Source organism: Synchiropus splendidus, chromosome 12, assembly GCF_027744825.2.
Source record: "Synchiropus splendidus isolate RoL2022-P1 chromosome 12, RoL_Sspl_1.0, whole genome shotgun sequence".
NCBI lineage: Eukaryota > Metazoa > Chordata > Actinopteri > Syngnathiformes > Callionymidae > Synchiropus > Synchiropus splendidus.
This window is the reverse complement of record NC_071345.1, coordinates 11346764-11368614: the sequence shown is the minus strand read 5'-3', so window position 1 is coordinate 11368614 and position 21851 is coordinate 11346764. Positions and strand designations below refer to the sequence as shown.

General features: G+C 43.5%; 1 protein-coding gene across 6 annotated transcripts in view; it reads left to right on the top strand.

Moving 5' to 3' along the window:
* The first annotated feature begins 5048 nt into the window (after positions 1-5048).
* The window catches only part of cicb (capicua transcriptional repressor b), a 39655-nt gene continuing 22852 nt past the window's right edge, over positions 5049-21851 (top strand). For 3 of the 6 annotated variants that reach the window (XM_053881731.1, XM_053881732.1, XM_053881727.1), the window contains exons 1-2: positions 5050-5289; positions 12637-16428. In XM_053881731.1, the coding sequence (XP_053737706.1) occupies positions 12759-16428 (3670 nt within the window). In that variant the 5' untranslated portion in view covers positions 5050-5289; positions 12637-12758. Of the gene's footprint in view, positions 5290-5492; positions 5542-8703; positions 8857-12636; positions 16429-21851 lie in introns of those variants that run through there. The other 3 variants (XM_053881728.1, XM_053881733.1, XM_053881730.1) reach the window with 3 other exon arrangements.

Sequence of the window (21851 nt, the reverse complement as noted above, 5' to 3'; positions counted from 1 at the left end):
TGTTTATTAATGAGCTTCAATCAGACGGCGCGTTTTAATTACTTGATTGGTGGTAAACAAAGAGATTAACATCTAATTCTGCGTCTCGACAGTCGTCCACCAACATTTGTTGTTTTTCAGTTTCGCTTGCAAGTGAAACCAAAGCTCTGCGTTAATTTCATCTGCTTTAAAAACTGCTTGACAGATGCGTTGTGGAGACGCAGCATTGAATGTTGCTCGGGAACAAGAAGATCCCGCCACTCGTGGGATTCAAGAACACTACGGAACCACAAAGTGAACATCTTGGTCCGTCTGTGTTCTCCTGCTTACAGAGAAGCTCGGACTTGCCGTTCTCCTGGATGCGGGTGTCTTGCCTGTGACCCCACCCCACGGGTGGTGGGACACATTTGGGCATGAAGGAAGTTTTGTAGCTACCTCCTCCAGCCCAACTTCAGCCACAGGGGCTCTAACAGTGCCAGTATCACAGCCTCCAGTACCTGGAGTGTACCACTGAGAAAGCGCGCCCTGGTATGGCCTTGACATCAGGCTTGGGGCAACTGGCAATTGGCCATGGATGCCGAGTGTATTCCATATATGTATATACATACGTACATACTGTATCAAGGCCCAACAGATCTGTAGTCCCTGACTTGACTTTGCTGCACCCCTACAGGAATGCGGGTATGCTCTCTAACAGCTGACGTTTTCAGTACTTCTACTGCCTGTCTGAACCAGCAAAGTTGTTGCCCGCCTCAAAGTTTCAAAAATGAATACTTGAGGTATGCAAGCTCTTTGGTGTCGGCACTGTTTCCAGTGGCAGATTTTCACGGCACTGATGCCAGCTTCATCAACCAAAGTTCCCACTCTAGACCCAGTTTCCAAAAGTTGGCGGATTTGGTGGCGATGACATGGTTTTTAGCTTGGAGTCTGGGCGTCTGCAAAACATGAAAAAATGGACGCCAGATTCTCGACCCTAGTTAGGCCACCAGATGCCGACATATACCGGAATAGTCCTTTTCATGTTTTGCAGACGCCCAGACGCCCTCCGAGCTAAGAGCATGCTTTCCACTATTGCCAACACAGCTCTTGCTTCTGAAGTCTAGATTTTGTTCACCTGAGAGCTTTGTGCTTAGGCTCAGCTCTCTCTTCGCCAGCACAGACTGCAGTGTTTTTGACGGAAGGTACGACAATCCATCCTTGCCTCACTTATGAACGAGACCCCAAGATACTCAAACTGGATCCTGTTGGAAAGTGTCTCTTGTGCTCCAAAAACATTATTTCTGGAGGACATTAAAGGAAACGGTCGTCTTTCTGTTGAAGATTCTCTGGCACAGTTCTTGAAGAAACAAAAATGTATTGAAGGGGGTACAACTGTATTGGCCACCAGGCCAGAACATCGCACACCTGCTGGAAGAACAGAGGTCTTTTTCAGATAGATAGGAACTGGGAACCTTCTGTCTGTCTCCTCATCCCTCTGTGCAGAGAAGACTGTAGCGACCTGTAGAGATCGTGGCACCTTGGCGTAACACTGAGCGGTGTAGAACAGGAAAGACATAATGCCTTAATGAAATGGGTGGAGGCCTTCTCAGTGGTTTTCTCCCTCATTGGGTCAACGGCGCATATAAATAATTAATCAGCAGCAAAGTACTGTGAGCTCTCAGGCAGACACTGTTTTCCCTGCTCAGTCGGCCGTCGCTTGCTTTCGGAGAATCCTGCACAAAGTCACCCCTGTGTTCCACATATAACCACAACCTATGCATTATGCACACCAGTGCGCAGAATAAAGGCTTTGTGAGTTCAGCCTTACGGCATGAGACGTGCAGGCGAGCTCACCACATCCTCCAGCGAACACAGAAGAACTTTCACAGCTCAGACAGATGCATCGGAACTGATGTGGTCTGACTGAAATTCTGCGTTTCCTTTCTCTCCATCCTGCTCGCGAGTCTGTTCATCAATGTTTTTTTTTTTTCTTTTCACCTCTTTTCACTGCGACGACTGTAAAATGACGGACTGACAGACGTTACTCGCATGAAAGATCTAGCAGAGATCTCAAGTAGCCTCGACGTTTATCCCTGGACGTGTGCAGGCAAATGTGGATGCTTGGAATTCTTCACGTCTAGAATGACATCCGTTCAGTTTCTCAGATATTTTTCTGTAATTTCAATGATGGATTAAAGCCCATAAATCTTTAAATTTGCTCCGCTTCAGTCGCTCAGCTGCTGTGTTACAATAGCACCAGGCGATTTGCTCATCTTCAGCGTGTGCCAGAGAGTGTTTGTGTCCGAGGCCGAGGCTCCTGGCCTGACATGTCGCCCCAGGAACAGCTGAGTGGTGTTAAGTTACTGTGAAGAAGAATGCAGTGAGGACAAGAGCTCTCTGTGCTCTGCCTCTGCTCACTGTAATTACACCATCTCACTCTTTCTCTTAAGCAGCTGCATATCGAGGTCAAACTGACAGCTGTTTAATTAACAATAAAATAAGTTCATGAATTAAAAAAATGAAATCAATGTTTTGTTTGTCAGATTTTATTGAATTTTATCTCAGGGTGTTGGTTGCATCCCCTCCTGGTCCTACATCAACTACACAGCCTCCTAATGGAAGCATAACGTTATTACACTATCATGAAACTAGTAACTGTTTCCATCTTTTGTCGGTTCTTCATCGTCCTGGTGGATGAAACAGAACCACGACTTTGATAGAGATGAGGTACACTTTTGACTGTCAATCAAAACCAGGTCGCTGTTGCAATGCGCGTCTCTCCCCACCAGGGGGTGGTAGCATTAAAAAAATAAAGCGCGGGTTTTTCACCTGATGCAAGGGTTGTTTTGTAGTATGACCTGAAATGCCAAAAAGAAGGCTCCTCCTATGTGAGTTGGAAACGGGTGAGCTTTAATTTTATGTTATTCTTCAGTGAAATAATTATATATAATAATAATAATAATAATAACGAAGCAACTGTTTAACTGTATTAAAAGTTATTGCTACAATTGTTTTTGTACACTGTTATACAATGATAACTCTTTGTGTACGTTTTTTTTTTAATTCTTGAGCACAAATCGAATTTATTTTCACTACTATTCTACTCCGCAGAGGCATGTCATTCTAACGAACAACAGCTAGATGTCGCAATTTTAGCCGACAACCACTTTTAGTTCACTTCAGTCGCTCAAATTTCTGCTTAACGATTTTTATTCTGGCGAATAGATTTGCCTTACTGCAATACACAGTCACATAATTGTTCGGCGTGTACGTAATATCCATAAGCACAAATAGTGATTCATTTTTAACTTTATCTTGGTAGCTTATGTTTGTATGAACACTGAAACATGGCAGACGTGAACACGCCGTATAACCCTTACCCGGAAAATGCGTCAAATGTTAACTATAGTTTTAATTTTTACCATTTTGCAGAAAGAATTGCAGGTGAATTTCTTATAATTGACACAAGATGGCGGTATAAGTCTTGGTTTCAGCTCGCTCTCCATCCTGATCTCCCTCACAACACTCCAGCAGGCGCATGCGCACTCGCTTTACTATTACATAGCACGCATTTCTTTCATCCACTCAGAACTTTTCTGATAAAGTATGTCAGAGCAACGTGAGTATGTGAGACGCCTTTTTTTACTCCAGTTGTCGTCAATTCGCGGATTATTCTTTGTGGAAACAGTGTTAACCCAACTTTACCATCGCATAAACAACTTAATATTTCTTAATAACTTAATATTTCAGTTCTATTCCACCAAATCTTGCATAATTCACAAATGTCCGATCATAAAGAGCCTCGTGCCTTTGCAGCGGGCGCACACATTACAGCAAGCATCATTAACCACGTCATTTCTCATCTTGTAAACTGCTTTGCTACATTGCCTCACGTCACTCCACCAACAACAAACCACACTGTTGACGACAGCAGTGCCACCTCCAGTATGAATTACAAGTGTGCTGAGCAATTATTGTCCATGATTTTTGGGGTCATTTGACGTTGTCTTTTTGGCTGCTGTTAAATATCATTAAAATAATGTGTGCTACTTTATCATCTTCAGCCGTCAGAGGACGCTCCTGCCCACTCCGGTGCTTTACTACTGATAGCACACGATTATGTAACGCTTACTACTGTTGCAGGGCGTCCGGAGAAAGCTCGCTCTTAAATGTTAGCTGCGACGCTTCGGGTGATAAAATAAAAAAATAAAATAAACGTAAACAGCCCGTGCGCGCGCTGTCACATCGACCGTCTTCACGGTCCACCGACATCGCCTCCGATAACTTTACAAACATGGGGTTAACTGAGTTTACGCCTGGCCACGCCCCCGAGGTCCAGCTGGTGGCAACACTTGCGGTGACATCACCGCTGCACACGCTCATTGGACGCGGCCCTGCCCAATAGACTTTAAGTGGGGTGACGTCACGAAGACGGGTCCCGCTCGCTTTCAATCGGGGTGGGCGTGGTCGAGAGATAGCGGACGTCACAGGTTGCCTTGTGATTGGCTGTGAGCGGAGAGAAAGGGAGCTTCTGTTGCTGAGAGAAAAACAACATGAGCAGTTTGTGTTGCGACGAAACAGCGCCTCTGAAATCTCGCGGTGAAACGCACGACTGCGATTCGATTTTTCTCGTGGCCCAACTGCCATTTTCTTTTAATCAATTTGATTGGTTTACGAGCTTGAAAGAGGGTCTTTTGATGCTCAAAATCTGCTGCGCCAACATCCCGGGAGGGCTGATGTATTATCACCGTCCGCGCGGAGATGATACCTCTTCTGTCAATCATGGTAAACACACACACAAGTGCAGAAGAGGAGGGGACGTGTGTGCCTTCTGATTGGCGCTCGCTCGTTGAGATCCCGCCCCTCAGCCCTCCCTCGTGTTGTTCCTATGGTTCCCAGAGCTCTCATTGGATACTGTAAAGTTTGGGACCGGACACCGGTGTTCCACAGTGCGACCGCTGCCATTGGCTGGAACCTCACGTCCATCTAGCGCATATTGACAACTCGTCACGCCCTCTAGTTTTGAGCATCCTCTCTGATTGGCTACTGTATCTGTCAGCGACATCTGATTGGTCAGCCTGCCCAGCTGTTACTGGTTCATTCACCATTTTGTGACTGTAGTGGAAAAGAAGAGCAATAGTTTTGTGTATCCCTGTTTGAGTTTCCGCGGAGGAGAGGTCATGTTTTCCCGAGCAAAAGTAGAGCGCGAGTCCGAGGCGCACCACGGCCGCTGCCGACAGCAGAGGGATGTAACCGGGAACAGTTCGAGCCGCCTCTCCAGAAAATAGGACCGTAAATCTTTCCGTAGCGACGAGGAGAAGCTCTGCTCGGGTGAGTTGAACTTAGTTGGTAACAGCTCCCGGAGCCTTTTGGGAATGACTCGGCGCATTCCGCAGCAGTTTACTCAACTCCAGAGGGTTGTTTCGACACATTGTCCGAAGAAACGGAGTGTGTCGAGCCGAGGAAGGGCCGAGAGCAAGGGGAGGGGTTGAGGAGGAACAGCCTTTAAAACTTTGTCAAATGTTTTGTTGCAGCGGCACCGTCGACACATGGGATTTATTCGACTCTTTTCGGATCCACGAGGTCAGTATTCGGTACTTTTGCGTGACTTTAGCGTCCTGGTTATGCGTCGGGCAGCGCTGGCGTAGTAAAACAATCGACCTATTTGCAGCATTGCAGCCCGTCTGTTTACACCCGCGCAATAACATGCGCCTTTCCATGAAACAACACAAAAGTCAGTCGTGTACACGGCGGCTTCACCGCTGTTTTGTACTCGTCGACTGTCATCGTTGCGTACTCTACTACTACAAGTCGCCCTAAGCTGATTACAACAGCAAACATGACAGATTTCTGCCAACTTTGCTTGAATGTCGTATGAATAAGTGCGTCGATGGCTTTTAAATGAAGATAACAACGAGTTATTTGCGTTCCCCCGTTGCCACAGTTCACCGCGAGAATCTTGTCATGGTGAGAAAACGTCAGTAAGAACCGCTTGTTTGTGTTTTGTTACCGTTACGCAGAGCAGACCGGCTGACTGCCTCCAGTCATAATAGTCGTTTGACATTGTGGAGTTCCTCCTGTAGTACTCGCAGAGATCAGCGCAGTGAAACATGAAAACATGCACTTCCCTGCGCTGCGATCGCACACCATTCCACGCCACTGTATTCCATCCGATAACAGTGATTGATGTTGGTCTTCCTTGACATTGTATATCATGCACCTATCCCGCTCATCCCTTCGTCACGGCGTGTGAAGCGGTCCATGTGTGTTTGCTGACCACTCATTGATCTGGATCGCCTCAGGATGCTATTGAAGTTTATTTCCTTATTCATACGCACAGTCAGCTGATATTGTGTCTCCATGTAACAACACACATGCTTGTCGAAGACATCAGAAGTGGCTCTGATAAGCTCACAAAGAGACACTCTGTAGCACTGAAGGATCATGATGGGTGAATTGGAAAGTATGTTCCTTTCTCGTCGTTGCTTCATGAGCTTGCGTGCTCCCCAGTGACCCAGTTAAGGCCCAAGCCGTTTAACCATATTTGCCAAATTTGACTGTCTCGTTTCGGACCCCCAGAAGATTCTTGTGTTGTTCATTGCATGTTCACCTCTCTCCGGCTTTGTCACTGCAGCCCCTGCGCCCACACTGACACCCATAAAACGCTTCTGAGAGAGGGATGAGCCGCAGCGTGCCTCCAAATTATGGAGACATCTCCATCTACTTGTAGGGAATGTGGCGTGTACCAAGAGGTAGATGTCGAGAAGAACGCTGTCATGCATCCTTATGTCACGCTGTACATGCTGTGCCATGTTGCAGCGGGGCGTAAGGTGCAATTCTCAGGGCTGAATAGATAATCTGGCACGGAGATCTGACTTCAAATCTCACTGTCAAGTCTGAAATAATGTATATTATCACATCTTCTTGTACTGTTGTTGCAGGTCTCTTCGCATGCATGCAATTCTTCTCACACACACACACTCTCTCTCACACACACACACACACCAGAGCTCTTCAAATAAAATCATGTACGTCTATTCATTCTTGTTCATTTTTTTAAATTACCACCACAAAATACTTATTGTTTTTTTTTTTTTATTCGATACCTGCCTCGTCCGTGTGAGTCGAGTTTGCAGCACAGAAAGAAGAGTGTGTGTTTGAAGACAGGCAGAAAATAGTCATACTCAACTGTGTATGTGTGACGGCACCAAAAACTACAAAGAGAATATTAAAAGTGCATGTAAAGTGTGGTGTTTCTATATTTAAAAAGCAAGAGTGCCACTCTGCGATTCCTGCGTGTCGTAATGGACGAGCCGAGTTGATCCAAACTTTGGCTTGGAATTCAGGGATTAAGCCCCGATCTTAATCCGTTAAAATCTCAACCTATATTGATGAAAATAGGATTAATGATAATATTTGAATTTTTACTAATAACAGGTTTGGATGTACGTTTTTAATGTAATGTATGTTTTTAATCTGCCCGTCTTGCTGTCCAGAAAGAATCAGAAATTGTTTTCATATTTATACACCACCAGCACATTCATGTGCTTTGTGATATTTCATTTAATTCTTTTTAGCTATATTTTTATTGCAGTCAGCAAGGAGCATCAACGTCTAGATTTCCAGTTTAAAATTGTTTTTGTAATTTTATTTAGACTAGAATGACATGCCAGTTAAGTGTCTGCCTGAGAGAGAGGAATGAGCTGAGTCGTCCAACAGAGATGTGGAGCAGAGGAGCGTGTTGCTTCCTTATTTATGATGATGCTCCTCAACGTCCGTCTGTCAGTCAGAGGAAATGAGGACGTAGACGGGATGTCAAATGTGTTAAAAGTGTAATCTGCACCCGTTTGATACAAACCAGCCGACCATTACTTCCCAAATATACACCAAAACTTAATCATAAACTTTTTTTTTTCCCATTTCAGACCGGAATAGCTGCAGCTTTTTAAATGAATATTCACCTTTATTTTACGTTTTACCTTTACTCAGCCCTCTGATCATGACTGATACATGAAGTGAAGCTGCAGTTGATTTTAAACACTTAACACATTCATGATAATAGCTAGTAAATGACTTGATAATAATTTGTAATAATTCAAAATAGAAACTAATGGAGTCAAATGTCATGTTCAGTACTGCCACTGAATATTTCCCGGGTCATATTTAGGTCACATTCTAAATGTTAAACTCTTCCGGTATCTGAAATTTGTGCACACAGAGAAACTTGTAGAATTCTCTCTCACTCTCTCGCACACACACCCTGAAATACGCACGTCTGCTGCTTATCAGCTCAAGCCTGGAGTGTTTTTGGAGGCCACGACCAAACACACAAGATCTACCAAGTCATTACGACTGTCAGTCACTCATTCAACATAGTGACCCTGACTCCTTCCTGCACCGTCTTTCCCAACGCACTTGAAAAAAAAACCTCTCCAGGACCAACACACACGTTCGAGACATGAGAGTCTATTCTTCAAAAATTTGATGTGCATTCCTGCAGTCGGATTTGGCGATGCTTTCCTTTGCTTTAGCTGGGTTTAATTGTCGGTGGGACTTGTAAATTAATAATTCAAATAATGCCCTGTTTATACTTTTACTTTTAAGATAGAATAGTGGGATTCCTACTTTTTCTTTTAAATCACAGCAAAGATTTTTGAATGACGTGGTGTTTTCTGGTTGTGAGTTTACATGTGTGCTGATGTGTGGAACCACACCACAGTAATTATACTTTCATCTTCCCTTCAGATTGTTAATATGACCTGGTGTTGTCCGCGGCTGTGACTTTTCACGTATATGATACGTTCCGGAACAAGCCTGTGACAAGTTTGGACTCTGCTTTCTGGAGGCTGAGTGACTGAGAGTGAGAGGAAGGTTTCGGTCGTGGAACATTTCATGACGGTCAGTGCATAGTGTCGGACGTCAGGTTAAAAAATAGTGGATGTTTTTTGTAGCGTCGTCACCTCGAAGTGTGTGTAGCTCCAGTGTGTGTGTCTTAAGTGGCGCGATAATTTGTTCTTCGTGTGTGAGAGAGTGATGTGAAAGTGAGAGTGCTTCGACTAGAAGTTGTGCTGCTAAGGTCAAGGGTCGAGAATAACTTTGGAAGAACAATTGACAGAGCAGATAAAGAGCAAATGAAATGTATATGAGTTGCATGTGTGTTCTCACACAAATCATGTGTCACAATTACTTTTCATCACACTTTTGTAGTTAGCAGTCATTATATATTATAGTTACTGTAATGGTTATTTGGCGTGTGGGTGTTTGTGTGCATGTCAGAGAGAGTGGTAAACGGGAAATACCGAGAGTGAGAGAGGTTCAGCGAGTGCTGAAATGACTGTGGAAATTCCCAGTGCCTACATGAGAGCGGCCTATTTGCACAAACAGCCGCTCTCTCTCCTCCATGTGTCTCTCACACTCTTGTTCCAAAGTGACCTGACCGGACTGCAAGCCTTTAACCCAACTACATTCATAATGAAAAGAAGCTTTCCACATTGAACTCAGCTGCTCATAGGCAGTGCGTAATGCGTGGTGTTCAGGATGACCTGGAGACTCTTCACGTTCCAGAGTGCCGAACTTTTGTATCCAAAGACTTTTATTTTGACACATTTGGTGTGTATTGTTGTTGTAATATCAATCTTGGATCCCAAACTTTTCCTCCCATTTCGCACTGTCTACTGTCAGCTGTCGTTGCTTGTTTGCTTAAGAACATTTTGTGTTTCCTTAAATTCATGTTGTTGGTTCCCGGCAGCTTTAATCTGGAAACTTGAGATGACATTAGATTAGAGGCACCAAAACCTCCTTTCAGTCATGGGTTTTCGTTGAAACCAAGAAGCAAATCCTTCATATGAACTGGACCAGAGAACCAGGGGCTCTACTCTGAGTCCCAGGGAGATGATGCATCGCAGGAATACGGCCACACACAGAAAGAAATTAGCATTGTTTCTTTTGTTTTTAGTATTTTGCAACAGTATTTTACAGTAAACCAGAAAAAAGGCAAAATGAAATTTTGAAATTAAATTAAATATGATATAAAGGCACTTGTTTTTTTTCATTTTCAGCTGGTTTTGAGGGACAATAAATACTCACAGAAGGACAGGAGAAAGATATTAGGAGCTGAACTACCCATGTATAGCAAAACAAACATGAACTATAGAATTGCCAGTTCGCTGTCAGAAGCATTTCCACACAGTTATTTTATAGTTTCCATTGGACCACGAGGGAAGCATAAATACAGTCTACACGTGGCCCCTGGGTGGCACTTCGCCCAGGTCTGCTGGAGTACATCAAAGCAGCTTGAGGACTCGTCATTACAAGTTTAAAACAATGCAAATATTGCAGAAATTCAAGGCGCTGCCTCGCTCATCTCTGTCAATCACGGCTGATAGCTAAAGTCCGTGGTCACACTTTGTTTCTTTAACCTCATGAGGACTTGGATTGCAGTGGAGGTTGTGTTGGTAGCAATGTCTGAATTGGCTCAAGTTGTTAGCTGTGTTGCGTTAGCTAGGTGTCAGAGCCTGTAAATAATGTACCACTAGTGGGTTTGTTGCTTGTCATGTGCCTTACTCTTTAAAGTGTTTCATCACGCTGATAGTAATGAGTGCAGTCACAGTCATTTTCCTTTGTCTGTTTACGCTATTGCGATAGGTACTTTAAAGTATTTTGATCTTTGGAAGAAGAGCTCAAACCGGAAAAACCACTGCGGCTCATTCCAGAACTAGCTTCCAAATTTTGAACAAAAAATTCAATAAATATTTCTGTTTTGTATTATTCAGTAATATGTAAATAAAAGCTGTGACTGCGATGCCGCCTGGACGTCTGTCGACCACTAGTGCTGGGTATATTTCTGTGGATCGTATCATAGAGGCTGTAAGAGGGTTACAAATGAGCGTGACGTTTTTTTTCACGGCCTGCACAAAGCTAATAATGATTTGAGTGACAGGCTGGGCGATGAAGAGTGGGACACGTGCTGATCCATAAACAAAATAAGAAGCGAGGACATGCTGTTGATCAACTGTTAAATATACCAGCGATCTTGTGACAGTCCTTTCTCAAGGAGTTCAGCATACATGTTTTGTTGGACTCAGACTTAAATTTCATGCTCATTTTGGCGGATTTTAAAATCATGTAGTGCCTTTCTTTTAGTAAAATACCCGATAGGTTGTACATAATCTATAGCTGGAGCACCTGCTGTTCTGATTGGTCAAAAGTTGAACCCGCTTTATTGATCACCACTCTGCCAGAAGTGTAAATACCATTGAAATGAATGAATGTAGCATCTTGTTGAAGTGGCGGCTGCAGACATGAATTCTCTCTCGACAGTTCTTTCATGTTAAACTAATCTGATAAGTCGGCTGCACCTCCAGGTCTGTGAGGGTTCTCTGTGCGGAGAGGGTTGATGGAAGGAAGCCGCTTCTTCATTTCAAAGACGGAATTCAACCGGCTGGATCAGGACATTCTGGCAAAAAAAAGTAAACATCATCTGTCCCAATTTTCCATTTGGTGTCCCCACAGCTGTGAAGCGCCGCTCGATCAACACTGCTTTTGCGAGTGTAGGTCGTAGCTAAGGTGAACGTAACTTGGATGCAGAGGGTTTTGTTGATTTTATCCTTTTGTTTGATCTGTTATCCACCTGTAATGTGTCTCTCTGTTAAATTAAAGACTATATATATATATATATATATATATATATATATATATATATATATATATATATATATATTTGAACAACATTCCTCAGTGTCTTTTACTGGAGGACAAATGCACTTTTTACAAAAGTACTGGTGGCCATTCTACAAGAATGATTATTCCAAGGCAACTACAGGATTAATCTGTGCATTCCTAATTAATTTCATTATTCATATTTTGCTACGTTGAAAATACATCTGAAAACATGGCATTAATGTCACCGCTGTTATGTTTTCAAAGGGTTGTGTCAAAATCTGAAATCTGCATTTATTTATTTATTTAAAAAAAGAAATAGCTTCGATTAATATTTCTGCACAGTTTAATTTGTCTTGTACTAACCTCAGGCACCATTCACTCCGCTACTGCAAGTGTTAGTATTTTAGATTATATAAGATTGAGTTTGGAATGTAAAATTTTAGTGGAGGTCCATGAGTCATTGGAGTGCAAAGAAGCAGGTTTTGCAGATTGTATGGTTTCAATGATGCTGCATGTTGCTCTTCACATACATATTCAATTTATCATATAACTTTTTTAGCGCAGACTGCAGCTCATATCAGACATTTTTTTTCCCCAAGAGATTTTTGGTGTGACATTTTTAAATAGAAATCTACTGTTAAAGCTCTTGTCAGGTTGTTTTGTGAATCACAAATGTGTTCAAGTTCCTTTTGTTTTTCCAGCGAGCCCATTCTGAAATTAGCTGTGTCATGACGTGTAATGGAAAGCAGTATGTTGTTAAATATTTTAGAAATAATCATCTTTTTATTCCTGCAGCCTTGTTACAAAGGCTGATATGAATACACGCATGCACACGGACACACTCTACACCCACTAATGGATCAGACAGGGGGCACGGTGGATGCGCACGACAGCGTATGCCTGCAATTGAGCTGATGTGATTGAAAGTACACGGAAGCACACTTCCTGATATGTTGGCAGAGTTGCGCCGCTATTTTTGATTTTGAGGAAAATAAACTCTCCCTTTTTGTTTGACAGAGCAAGAAATCAAGAAGAGGGACGACAGACGAGGAAGAGAACTGAAAAAGTGCCTTAGAAGGAGAGTTTAAGGAGAGATTCACCACACAATCTGCAGCACTTTGTGAACGGCGCTAAAAGACATGAGGCCATTAAAGCGACACAGAGGACGTTCGCCTTTGTTAAATAGGGGCAGAGGGGGGAGGAAGAGGGGGGGCTCGCAGCCCCCACAAGAAAAAGATGCCAAAAGAATCAAGAGTGAAACTCTCATCAAACCCACACCCAGTTCTCTCTCCACACGCAAGCTTGTGCCACCTGCGACGGCCAACTCCACAGAGGAACCCGTGTCGAACAGCAATACCCCCAAGACAGAAGAGACTGCTGGGATCAAGAAACCTGTTGAGCCAGCGGAGAAAGACGGCAACAACGACGGGGAGAAAACAGAGAGAGCAGTCACTGGAAATAAACAAACGGATTCCATATCATCTCCTACCTCCACTGCTGCAACATTCCCGGCATCCTCGACACCCCCGGCCGCCAACCACAGCCCGAGTCTAGTCTCAGTGTCCAGTAGGAAAACAGCCACCTTTAAGGCCCGTGTTCCCAAAAAGAAATACACATATGAGCACTTTGCAAATAATGCAAGTTTTTTGACAACCATTCCTACCTCCAACCCCACACCCCCCAACAATACTTTGTGCAATATGAACAGTAAAGTGAGTGACAGTGCGACTGTCAACAACAGCATTAGTATTAGACATATAATGAGTAAAGACAGTAATGCTAGAAATAACAATATAAATAAAAGTAGTATTCACAGCATGGTTAACAGTACTAACAATTGCTCAGGTAACATTTTATCAGTCCAAGCTCTACATTGTAAGACCACAGGGGCAAATCACTCCATGGAGGAAAGGGCTTTACTCTTCGCCAGTCCCCAAGAAAAAGAGACCCATGCTGGAGAAAATGACTCAGAGGGACCCCCTCACTCAGCGCGGTCTTCATCCACCGATACAGCAAGTGAGCACTCCGCTGATCTGGATGCAATGGAAACGGCAGGACCAAACTTTATTCAGAACAGCCCTCGCAACACTGTTCCTCTTAAAAACGCACAACCAACTATTTCGGAGAGCCTCTCCGAAGTTCTGGCGAAAGGCATGAAAAACCAGAGAGTGTTGGCTCGTGAGGTTAAACGAAAAATAAAGACTGGTGACTCAGAAGAACGTTTTAAAGACAGGAAACACTCGTCGCCTATATTCAGACCTGGTGTTGTGCGTAGAATAAGTGGAGGCACAATTGAAGTACAGCTCCAAGGAGATGGCACACTGATAAAATATCCATTTGATGGTGGAACTATGATGTCATCACCTGGTACTGAGGGCATTGTCGATTTAATTTTAGATGCCCCCCCACCTGGCTCGTCACCTGTAGCTGTCAGTACCCGAGTGTGCGTCCCCTTTGCGGGACAGGAAGGTGGTCCTTCACTTTATAGAGAAGGCACCGTCTCTCAGGTGGACCCCCACCCTGGTGTCTCGTTCCCGTACCAAGTTCTCCTCAATGAAACCAAAGAGACTTTGGAAGAGATGGGAGACAAAAACAAAAATCAAACGGTGTGGGTTTCGCGACAGAGCCTGAGGCTGATCACCCCTCCCTGGGATGTCCCAACATTAGATGTTGGCAGGGCAAAAGAGAGAGAACGAGAGAGGGAGCGAGAGGAACGGGAGTGGAGGGAGGAAATGGAAGTGGAGCGAGAAGTGTGCCAGTTAAGTATAGGTATGGGAGTGCTGGGAGGGGGGTCACGGTTGAGCCATGGGTTTTCACATCAAGGGGCACCAGCACCTCCATATGAGAACATGCGCCCGCCCCCGCATTCCTCCGTAGTGACTGCCAGTGTATTAAGTGGATCTGTTGATGGCTGCAGAGATAAATACTCTGAAAGAGAGAAACACAAGCAGCCAAACACCTCAGAGGAAGATATTGAGATATCTCATTATAACATGGGCCAATTGCCAGAACCCAAGTCCACGTCTGGGACTTTACAGCACAGGAATATAATTGCCAAATCCAGAATATATCCTCCATCCTCCCCACATCTCTCTGTGGGGCGGGGTGTCGGACCCCCACACTTTTCTCCCCTTGCTAGTCCGCAGCCCCCCCCTTCACCTGCATCTCTCAGTTCGGAAGCAAATAACCCTCAACACCTACCTCCAACAAAGACCACTCTCGGGCAGATCCCTACTTCTGCTGGGAATTCATCCTCAAGTGCAGCCCGTTCCAGAACTCCTCTCTCATTGGCTCAGCAAAAGTACAAGAAAGGTGACGTGGTCTGCACGCCGAATGGCATTCGGAAGAAGTTTAATGGTAAGCAGTGGAGGAGACTGTGCTCGAGGGAGGGATGCATGAAAGAGTCTCAGCGGCGAGGATACTGTTCCAGACACTTGTCCATGAGGACCAAAGAGATGGAGGCAGCAGGTGTGGAGAGAGGGGGAGGAGGTAACAGCTCAGGGACCGTTACTCCCTCTGACCTCCGAGGCAGAGCGAGCAGCGAGTTTGAATGGGATGACACATCCAGAGGCAGCAGTGAAACAAGTAGCAGAGGCGACTCCAGACCCCGTTTAGTCCTACCGTCTATTCTTCCACATGACCTGTCGGCACGCTTTGACTATGATGAGTGTGAGGCAGCCACCATGCTGGTGTCTTTAGGCAGCTCTCGCTCTGGCACCCCATCTTTCTCTCCAATCTCCAACCAATCCCCTTTCTCCCCTGCCCCTTCGCCCTCGCCATCCCCACTGTTTGGTTTCAGGCCAGCAAACTTTTCTCCAATCACCGCATCTCCTGGTATTCCGCAACGAAGGCATCGGCAGCCCAGTGGTACAGGAGGGGGAGGGTCCAGTAAGGTTTCAGGGGGAGAGCGGGAGAGACACACCTCGGGCATCCAGCCTTCATTTACTGTCCCCATGAGCCCCAGTAAGAGAAAGCCAGATGCGCCTCCCCCTCTGCCACTGCCGTCACACCACCATGACTACACTCACAAAACCGAGTTAGATCAAGGAGACCCAAACTCTTTTAGGGTTCTGTCTCCACAGGCTCCTGCCTCGCATTCCCGCACTCACACGCCCACCTTCTCAAAACCAAGAGGTGGGACAACTCCTTCATCGAGTAGACCCCCATCTTCCACTGCTGCATCTCCACCACCTCTGCTTGTTTCTCCAACACCTCCCTCTCCTCTAACTCCTGACGGAGGTCCCCGTCGAGTGGTCCCTGTTTCCCAGCAGGCCTTAAGAGACTCCCCCGTCATAGTGAGAAATCCTGAAGTACCACTAGCAAAATTTTCTGAGAGTCCACTGGGAAAAGGAGGGGGGGACGGAGGTGGAAGCCATGGAGTGATGGAAAATTCTTTGTCCAAAGAGAGTGGATTAAACCCCTTCACCCCTCAGCCCATATCTGGCCTCCAAGTTCCTGTCCCCATCAACGCAGCTGCAGCCACAATACCTAGTGGCACTGTCCTTTTGAGGAGTCCAGCCCAAACCCTCGTCTTTGTGTCCCCGACATCTTCGTCCCTACCCGCCTCGGACACCCTTGTTGCTCCCCAGCAGGCTCTATCCGTAAGTGTCAGCACAAATGAGACAGGCCCTGCTCCATGCGGCACTGACAGCTTAGGAGAAGAGAGCAGGGGGACTGGGTTCGAGGGTGAGGTCCAGCAGCCGGTACCCTGTCATCCCTCTCCCACTGCGCTGCTGCCGCTGATCCTTCCGGTGGAAAACCTCCACCCTGCCCCACGGAAGGACATCATCATGGGGCGCCCGGGCACAGGTGAGAACTGCTGCGCTTGTGCTAATGCATGCGAGGTCAAGGACTTTTCAGAAATGTTTCGTCATCATTAAAATAAGCATGTACAGCCACCGTCACTAAAACTGTCGATGTTCAGAGCTTCACTATTTGTTGAACCTTTAAGCCAGAAAAGATTTTATTCCGATAGAAACGTCAGAGTAACAATATCATAATATATATAAAATATATAGTATAATATATAAAATAACATTCAACAATATTATTTTGACATGATTTTCTTTATTTGAATTTCACACAATATGTCAGCCTTTAAAACATATTCACATAAGTACAGTTGTACTTTAAGCTTAAGAGACTAAATAAATGTTATTACCTCCTTAAATATATAAATACTTGCCATTACCAACAGTATGTTTTGGTGGTTAACTTTCCAAATGAACTGCAAGTGTGATCTGTTCAGTTGACTACTCGTATCTTTGCTGAACAATTTCAGATAAATGTTTCATTCTCTAGAATTAAATGTTGATGCCTGCTGTTTGAAACTGTGGGTGTATGAGAGAGCTTCAGCAACCGTCTGCATGGCGCGCTAACACAGGGAAGCCCGAGGATGCTTTGGTTGCTGGCCTTGAACAGCAAGTAAAACGTCATGTCAGTACGTCGGTTTTAATTCCCTTGGTCAGTAAGAGAAAAGAAACTAGCATCACTCGAACCACAGAAACAGAATGCAATGCGTACCGAGCATCTTTGCTTGAGTTTTGTCTTTGCAAGGTCACATGGACCTACCATGAGTTATGTACGAGGGTCTGTGATTTTGTGTCGGTGCCCCATGAATGAATGTCCTGTTAGCATACATGCTGTTGTCCCATATGGCCTCTTGTCGTCTGTCCATTATTCTCATGCACGCTGCTGCTAACTCTGAAGTAACTGCTCAAGCTGGTCTCGTGAGCCCAGTAAGCCGGTGAACAAGCACCTGCGATTCACCAACTCAAGTCAGTGGGATTACTGGAACCACAGCTGAGCCCTAAAAACCCATCAATTTCACCAAACATTTATCAATTAACACTAAGCGGGGAAGGAATGGCTAAAGGGGTCATGAATATTGTAGTGGGAGCTGGTTCTCCTTTGTTATTTAACTTGTTTAAACCTGGGTTTATGGTGTTTATTGGCTTTAAAAGATGCATTCATGCTATATTGAAAGATGATTTTAAGTTATTGTCAGGGATTGCATATGCAGGATTAGGATCATTCAACTACTGTGCAACCTTTTTGTAAGGTTCTCAATACTGAGTTGCTTTTCTCGTGAAATTATTTCATTTATACACCTAAATATAGGGTACTAAAGCTCCACATCATATATTGCAGTGTAAACGAAGTGAGAATTGTCCTTACTGATGTCACAGTTGAGGCAGAAACCTTGACAGAACTGGGCTCAGAGTGGGCCACCAGCCGTTGATTGTGAAAGCAAGCAAGGTGGAAAACCAACCAAACAGTGAAATGAAAAACCTGTTTTTACAGCAGGCTTGAACACAAATGACTCTGCTGTGATCAGAAATGTATCTTTTCCAATGCAGTTATAGAGAAGTGAATGGTGTCAGCTCTCCATCACATTTTTTCTCTATTTAATTTCCACCACAAATAGTTTGTACAATAATTTCTATGGTGCTTAGCCTGTTCAAGACTTCAGGCTGTCACTAATACGGAGGTTTGGTCGCTGTCACCTGCAGCCATCATCATTTAAAAATCTCCATTTGTCAAGACATGACTTGCTGTGCTACAGTGAGACAATATTTTGAACTGCAAACTTTATGACCTCTTATGGGCAAGTCAAATTAACAATAGGAAATTTTGGATCAATTTAAGGATGACCCAACACAGTGATTCTTGTCAAACTGTACTCAAACATTACATTGTAGTTACAGAACCGTGAACCTCATGCAACATTTGTTGCATCTGCAGGTGAGTCGTGTGTTTGTTTGAGCTACCGTAATGACCGTTATAACAGAGCAAAACTCCTTTAATTTCTGTTGAGTTTTCTGGATATTGCATGCTTTGGTCATTTAAATGTGCGTGACATATTCTGTCGGCAGATAGAAGCATTGTAATGAGAGAGTTGACAAGAACAAGGGCCTCTTGGTGACTTGTAGTTTTTAGAAATGTACTTGTGTAAAGAAAACTTTGAAAACATCAGATTGAGTTGTATCTAGATTGTAGGTGTGTTTGGATCTGTTATTTTTAAATCAATTTTGTGCAGACAATCCTAAGGTGGATTTAGTGGAACAAACCACCATCCCAAGTCGCAAACACAAAAGTTCACATAAGGTCTTTAGTGAGCATCTCCAGTCGATCTGAGCTTCCTTTGTGGTCTACAGTTATGGACTCTATTATTATAACTATTGTAGAGTCATGGTTCACTCAACTCTTAAATAGGGCAGAACATAGCACATTCACTTGATCATGTTTTTTTTTAATACTTCAACAAATGTGTTGCACTTGTAAACGAAGACAATAAAATAAAGATAATCACAGTCCTTCCTCATTAGCAACAAAGCAAAGACAAAAAAAAAATCCTTTTAAAGTCAGAACTGCTTTCAACTGATATGCCTTAATATGATTTCAAATTGTCTGATTAAATTATTTCTTTCATGAGGGTAAAATATCAAAAGCAATTTATTATTCTTCAAGGTCAAAGCCCGAGGAAAATAACGTAAAAATTGCACTGTCATTGGAAAAAAAGGGTTTAAATCTGAAGTGTGTCTGAAGTGCTTTCATTTGTGTGTGTCACCTATTGAAACGTCGCATGTGTAATGTTCCATTATTCAATTTAACTGGTGTATAATTCAGTGTACAGTGTTGCTTCATAGATTGTATGTGAACGTTGCAGAGGAAGATTTTTACCTGTAAAACATGTGGATGATGACAAAGGCTCGGGAAGGAGGACGCGTTGCATAAGTAGAAACCGAAACAACGGTTCGTCCTACTGCTGACTTTGTGAGCAACATTCGGATGTTTGTGATTTTAAGTGTGTGCATTTGACTCCACCATCCCTGGTGACTATTTCAACGCTCACTAAAGGCTTGTTGTGCTGACTCTTGCTCGACATGTACACCGTCGTTTATGTTGTGTTTATCTCTCAATGACTCATGTCATAGTAGAGTTAAGTAAGATGTGGGAACCCCAGTCGATTTGGTCTTAATATACAGTGTGTTGTGTGCGCGTGTGTGTAGGAAACGGGCTGAAGTTGGTCTGTGTTATATGTATCCGTGTTTTGTGTGGGTGTGTGAAGATTTGGTTTCTCAGGCTCCTATGATAGATTGAGTTGCAGCACAGTGTGTGTGTGTGTGTATATGTGTTGGGTTGTATTATTCATCATCAGCTGAAAATAAAAAGCAACTGCCCAGCTCTATTGTGCGTGGACATATAGTATCAGCACACGGAATTCACTCCAGCAGGCCCTTTGGCCCTCAGTGTGTACGCACTTGTCGCTATGGGGATGTTGACCAGTGTGACAGGGAAGTGGACAGGAAAAGGAGCCCTGTCATTTTGAGTGTACGGTCCCTGCTCAGATCCCCTCTTCTGCAGCTGAAAGGCCTCTGAATGAATGAATAGCATCTCTTTGTGCGGGTGCATGCATGCTTGCCTGTGTGCATGTGCATTTATATTAAAGATCTCTGAGTGAGCAGCACTTGTGGGAGTGTGTGTGGAGTTGGAACGGGTGTGTGGGCATTTGCATATGGTGGAAGAAGAGTGTGAAAAGGGAGGAAAGAATGATGAGTTGTTTGTCTGGTTACACGTGTGGTGTGTGTGTGTGTGTGTGTGTCTTCACATTTGGCCGTCAACTATAGTCTGAAACAGAAGAATAAAGCACTGCATTTTTATATTGACAGTCTTTTGATGATGGAAAATAAAAATAGGAGATTTAGGCATGTACTTTGTTGTCATCTTTATGTGATATGATTTTAATATGACTCATTGTTCTGCAATAATTACCATATGAAGTTTCGGTCAGGTGAAATTGTCCAAGTATATATTGAAATTAAATAAATAATTTAAAATTTTATTACAATTTCACTCAAAATGTTTGTAAGTATTGACTTAATTTGACTTGTAAATCTTAAAACAAATATTTAATCAATTATTATTCAATTATTATTTGATAACAGTATCGGTGGAAACAAGTTGCAGTATAGTCAAACAAGAAACTCATAATTCTAATAAAGGCGTAAGCCTTTTGTGGATGCTCTTCTCTCCTCCGGTTCGGCAGCAGTATTCAGCGATCCAAAATCCTGCGGTCGAGTCCATTCAAAATTGTGAGTGTGTGTGATGGACTGATAACCTGGGTGCCTCTTGTCTATGATCAGTTGGGAGTTACTTACAGATAAATTTTTTTAACCATAAAATGATATCATGAAAGGGCTTCTTCGCCGCGCACTAAATATGAGCGGAGAAAAAGTATTGCGGGAAGCGTATGTGTGTTGGTGCGGCGCAGGCTGTGTCAAGCGTCCGTCTATGAACACCGGATATGACGTGTTGCTGCCAAACATCTGTTGCCATGGCAACAAAGCAAAACATCACATGCCTGTGTTGCCTCCACATCATACGCCACGATCAGGAATGGAACTAAATGTGTGTGTGTGTGTGTTGGATGGAGAGTGTGCGTCTAAGCTTTTGATTTGAGTCCTCGCGCTCGACACATCATCAATGCGTCGACGCTTTTGTGGATTTGTGAACCCACTGGTACGTTTAAGTTACATAACAGTGTGTCATCAAGTTCACGCGTAAACACCAGCCTGCGTTGTGATGAATTATTCAGGACGTATTTTACTGGATGGCCAACTTGAAAGGAGAGGACATGCTAGATTTTTAGGGATGCTACTTTGTTCCAAACTTCCTTTAGTATTTTTTTTATTTATTATTATTAATAATTGTGGAATCACAATTATTAATATAAAAAAACACAGTTATGTTATATAAGAATTTTATTCAGTGAAATTTGAAATGCATCAGTGAATGTTTTCAATACGTTCGCTGACTTAAAATGCTTCCTTGGATTGCAATAATGTAAATGACTTGTTGTGTTCTTTATTGTTCCTCTCATGTTTCCCCTTTTAAGAAGCATAGTTTTGTCAAGTGTACAATGCTCTGTTTGAATGATTTTGTTGTTATTAAGTTCACTGAAGAGCTGCTCTTATTCAAGCTGAAAACTAAACCAAATGTATCTACTTAATACAGTGATATTTTAGCAAATCTCTTCTATTTATTTATTTAAATGTCACAATTCTAGCCATATCATTTATGCACTTGCAGTATTTCATCATTTAAAAATATAGAGCTTTTTACTTGATCAGTGTTCAATAAATAACTGATTTATATCTTGGTTATAGAATACATTGGCAACTATCAATTCATAAAACGAAAGTTTGTTTCAGTGATTCAAAACATTTTTC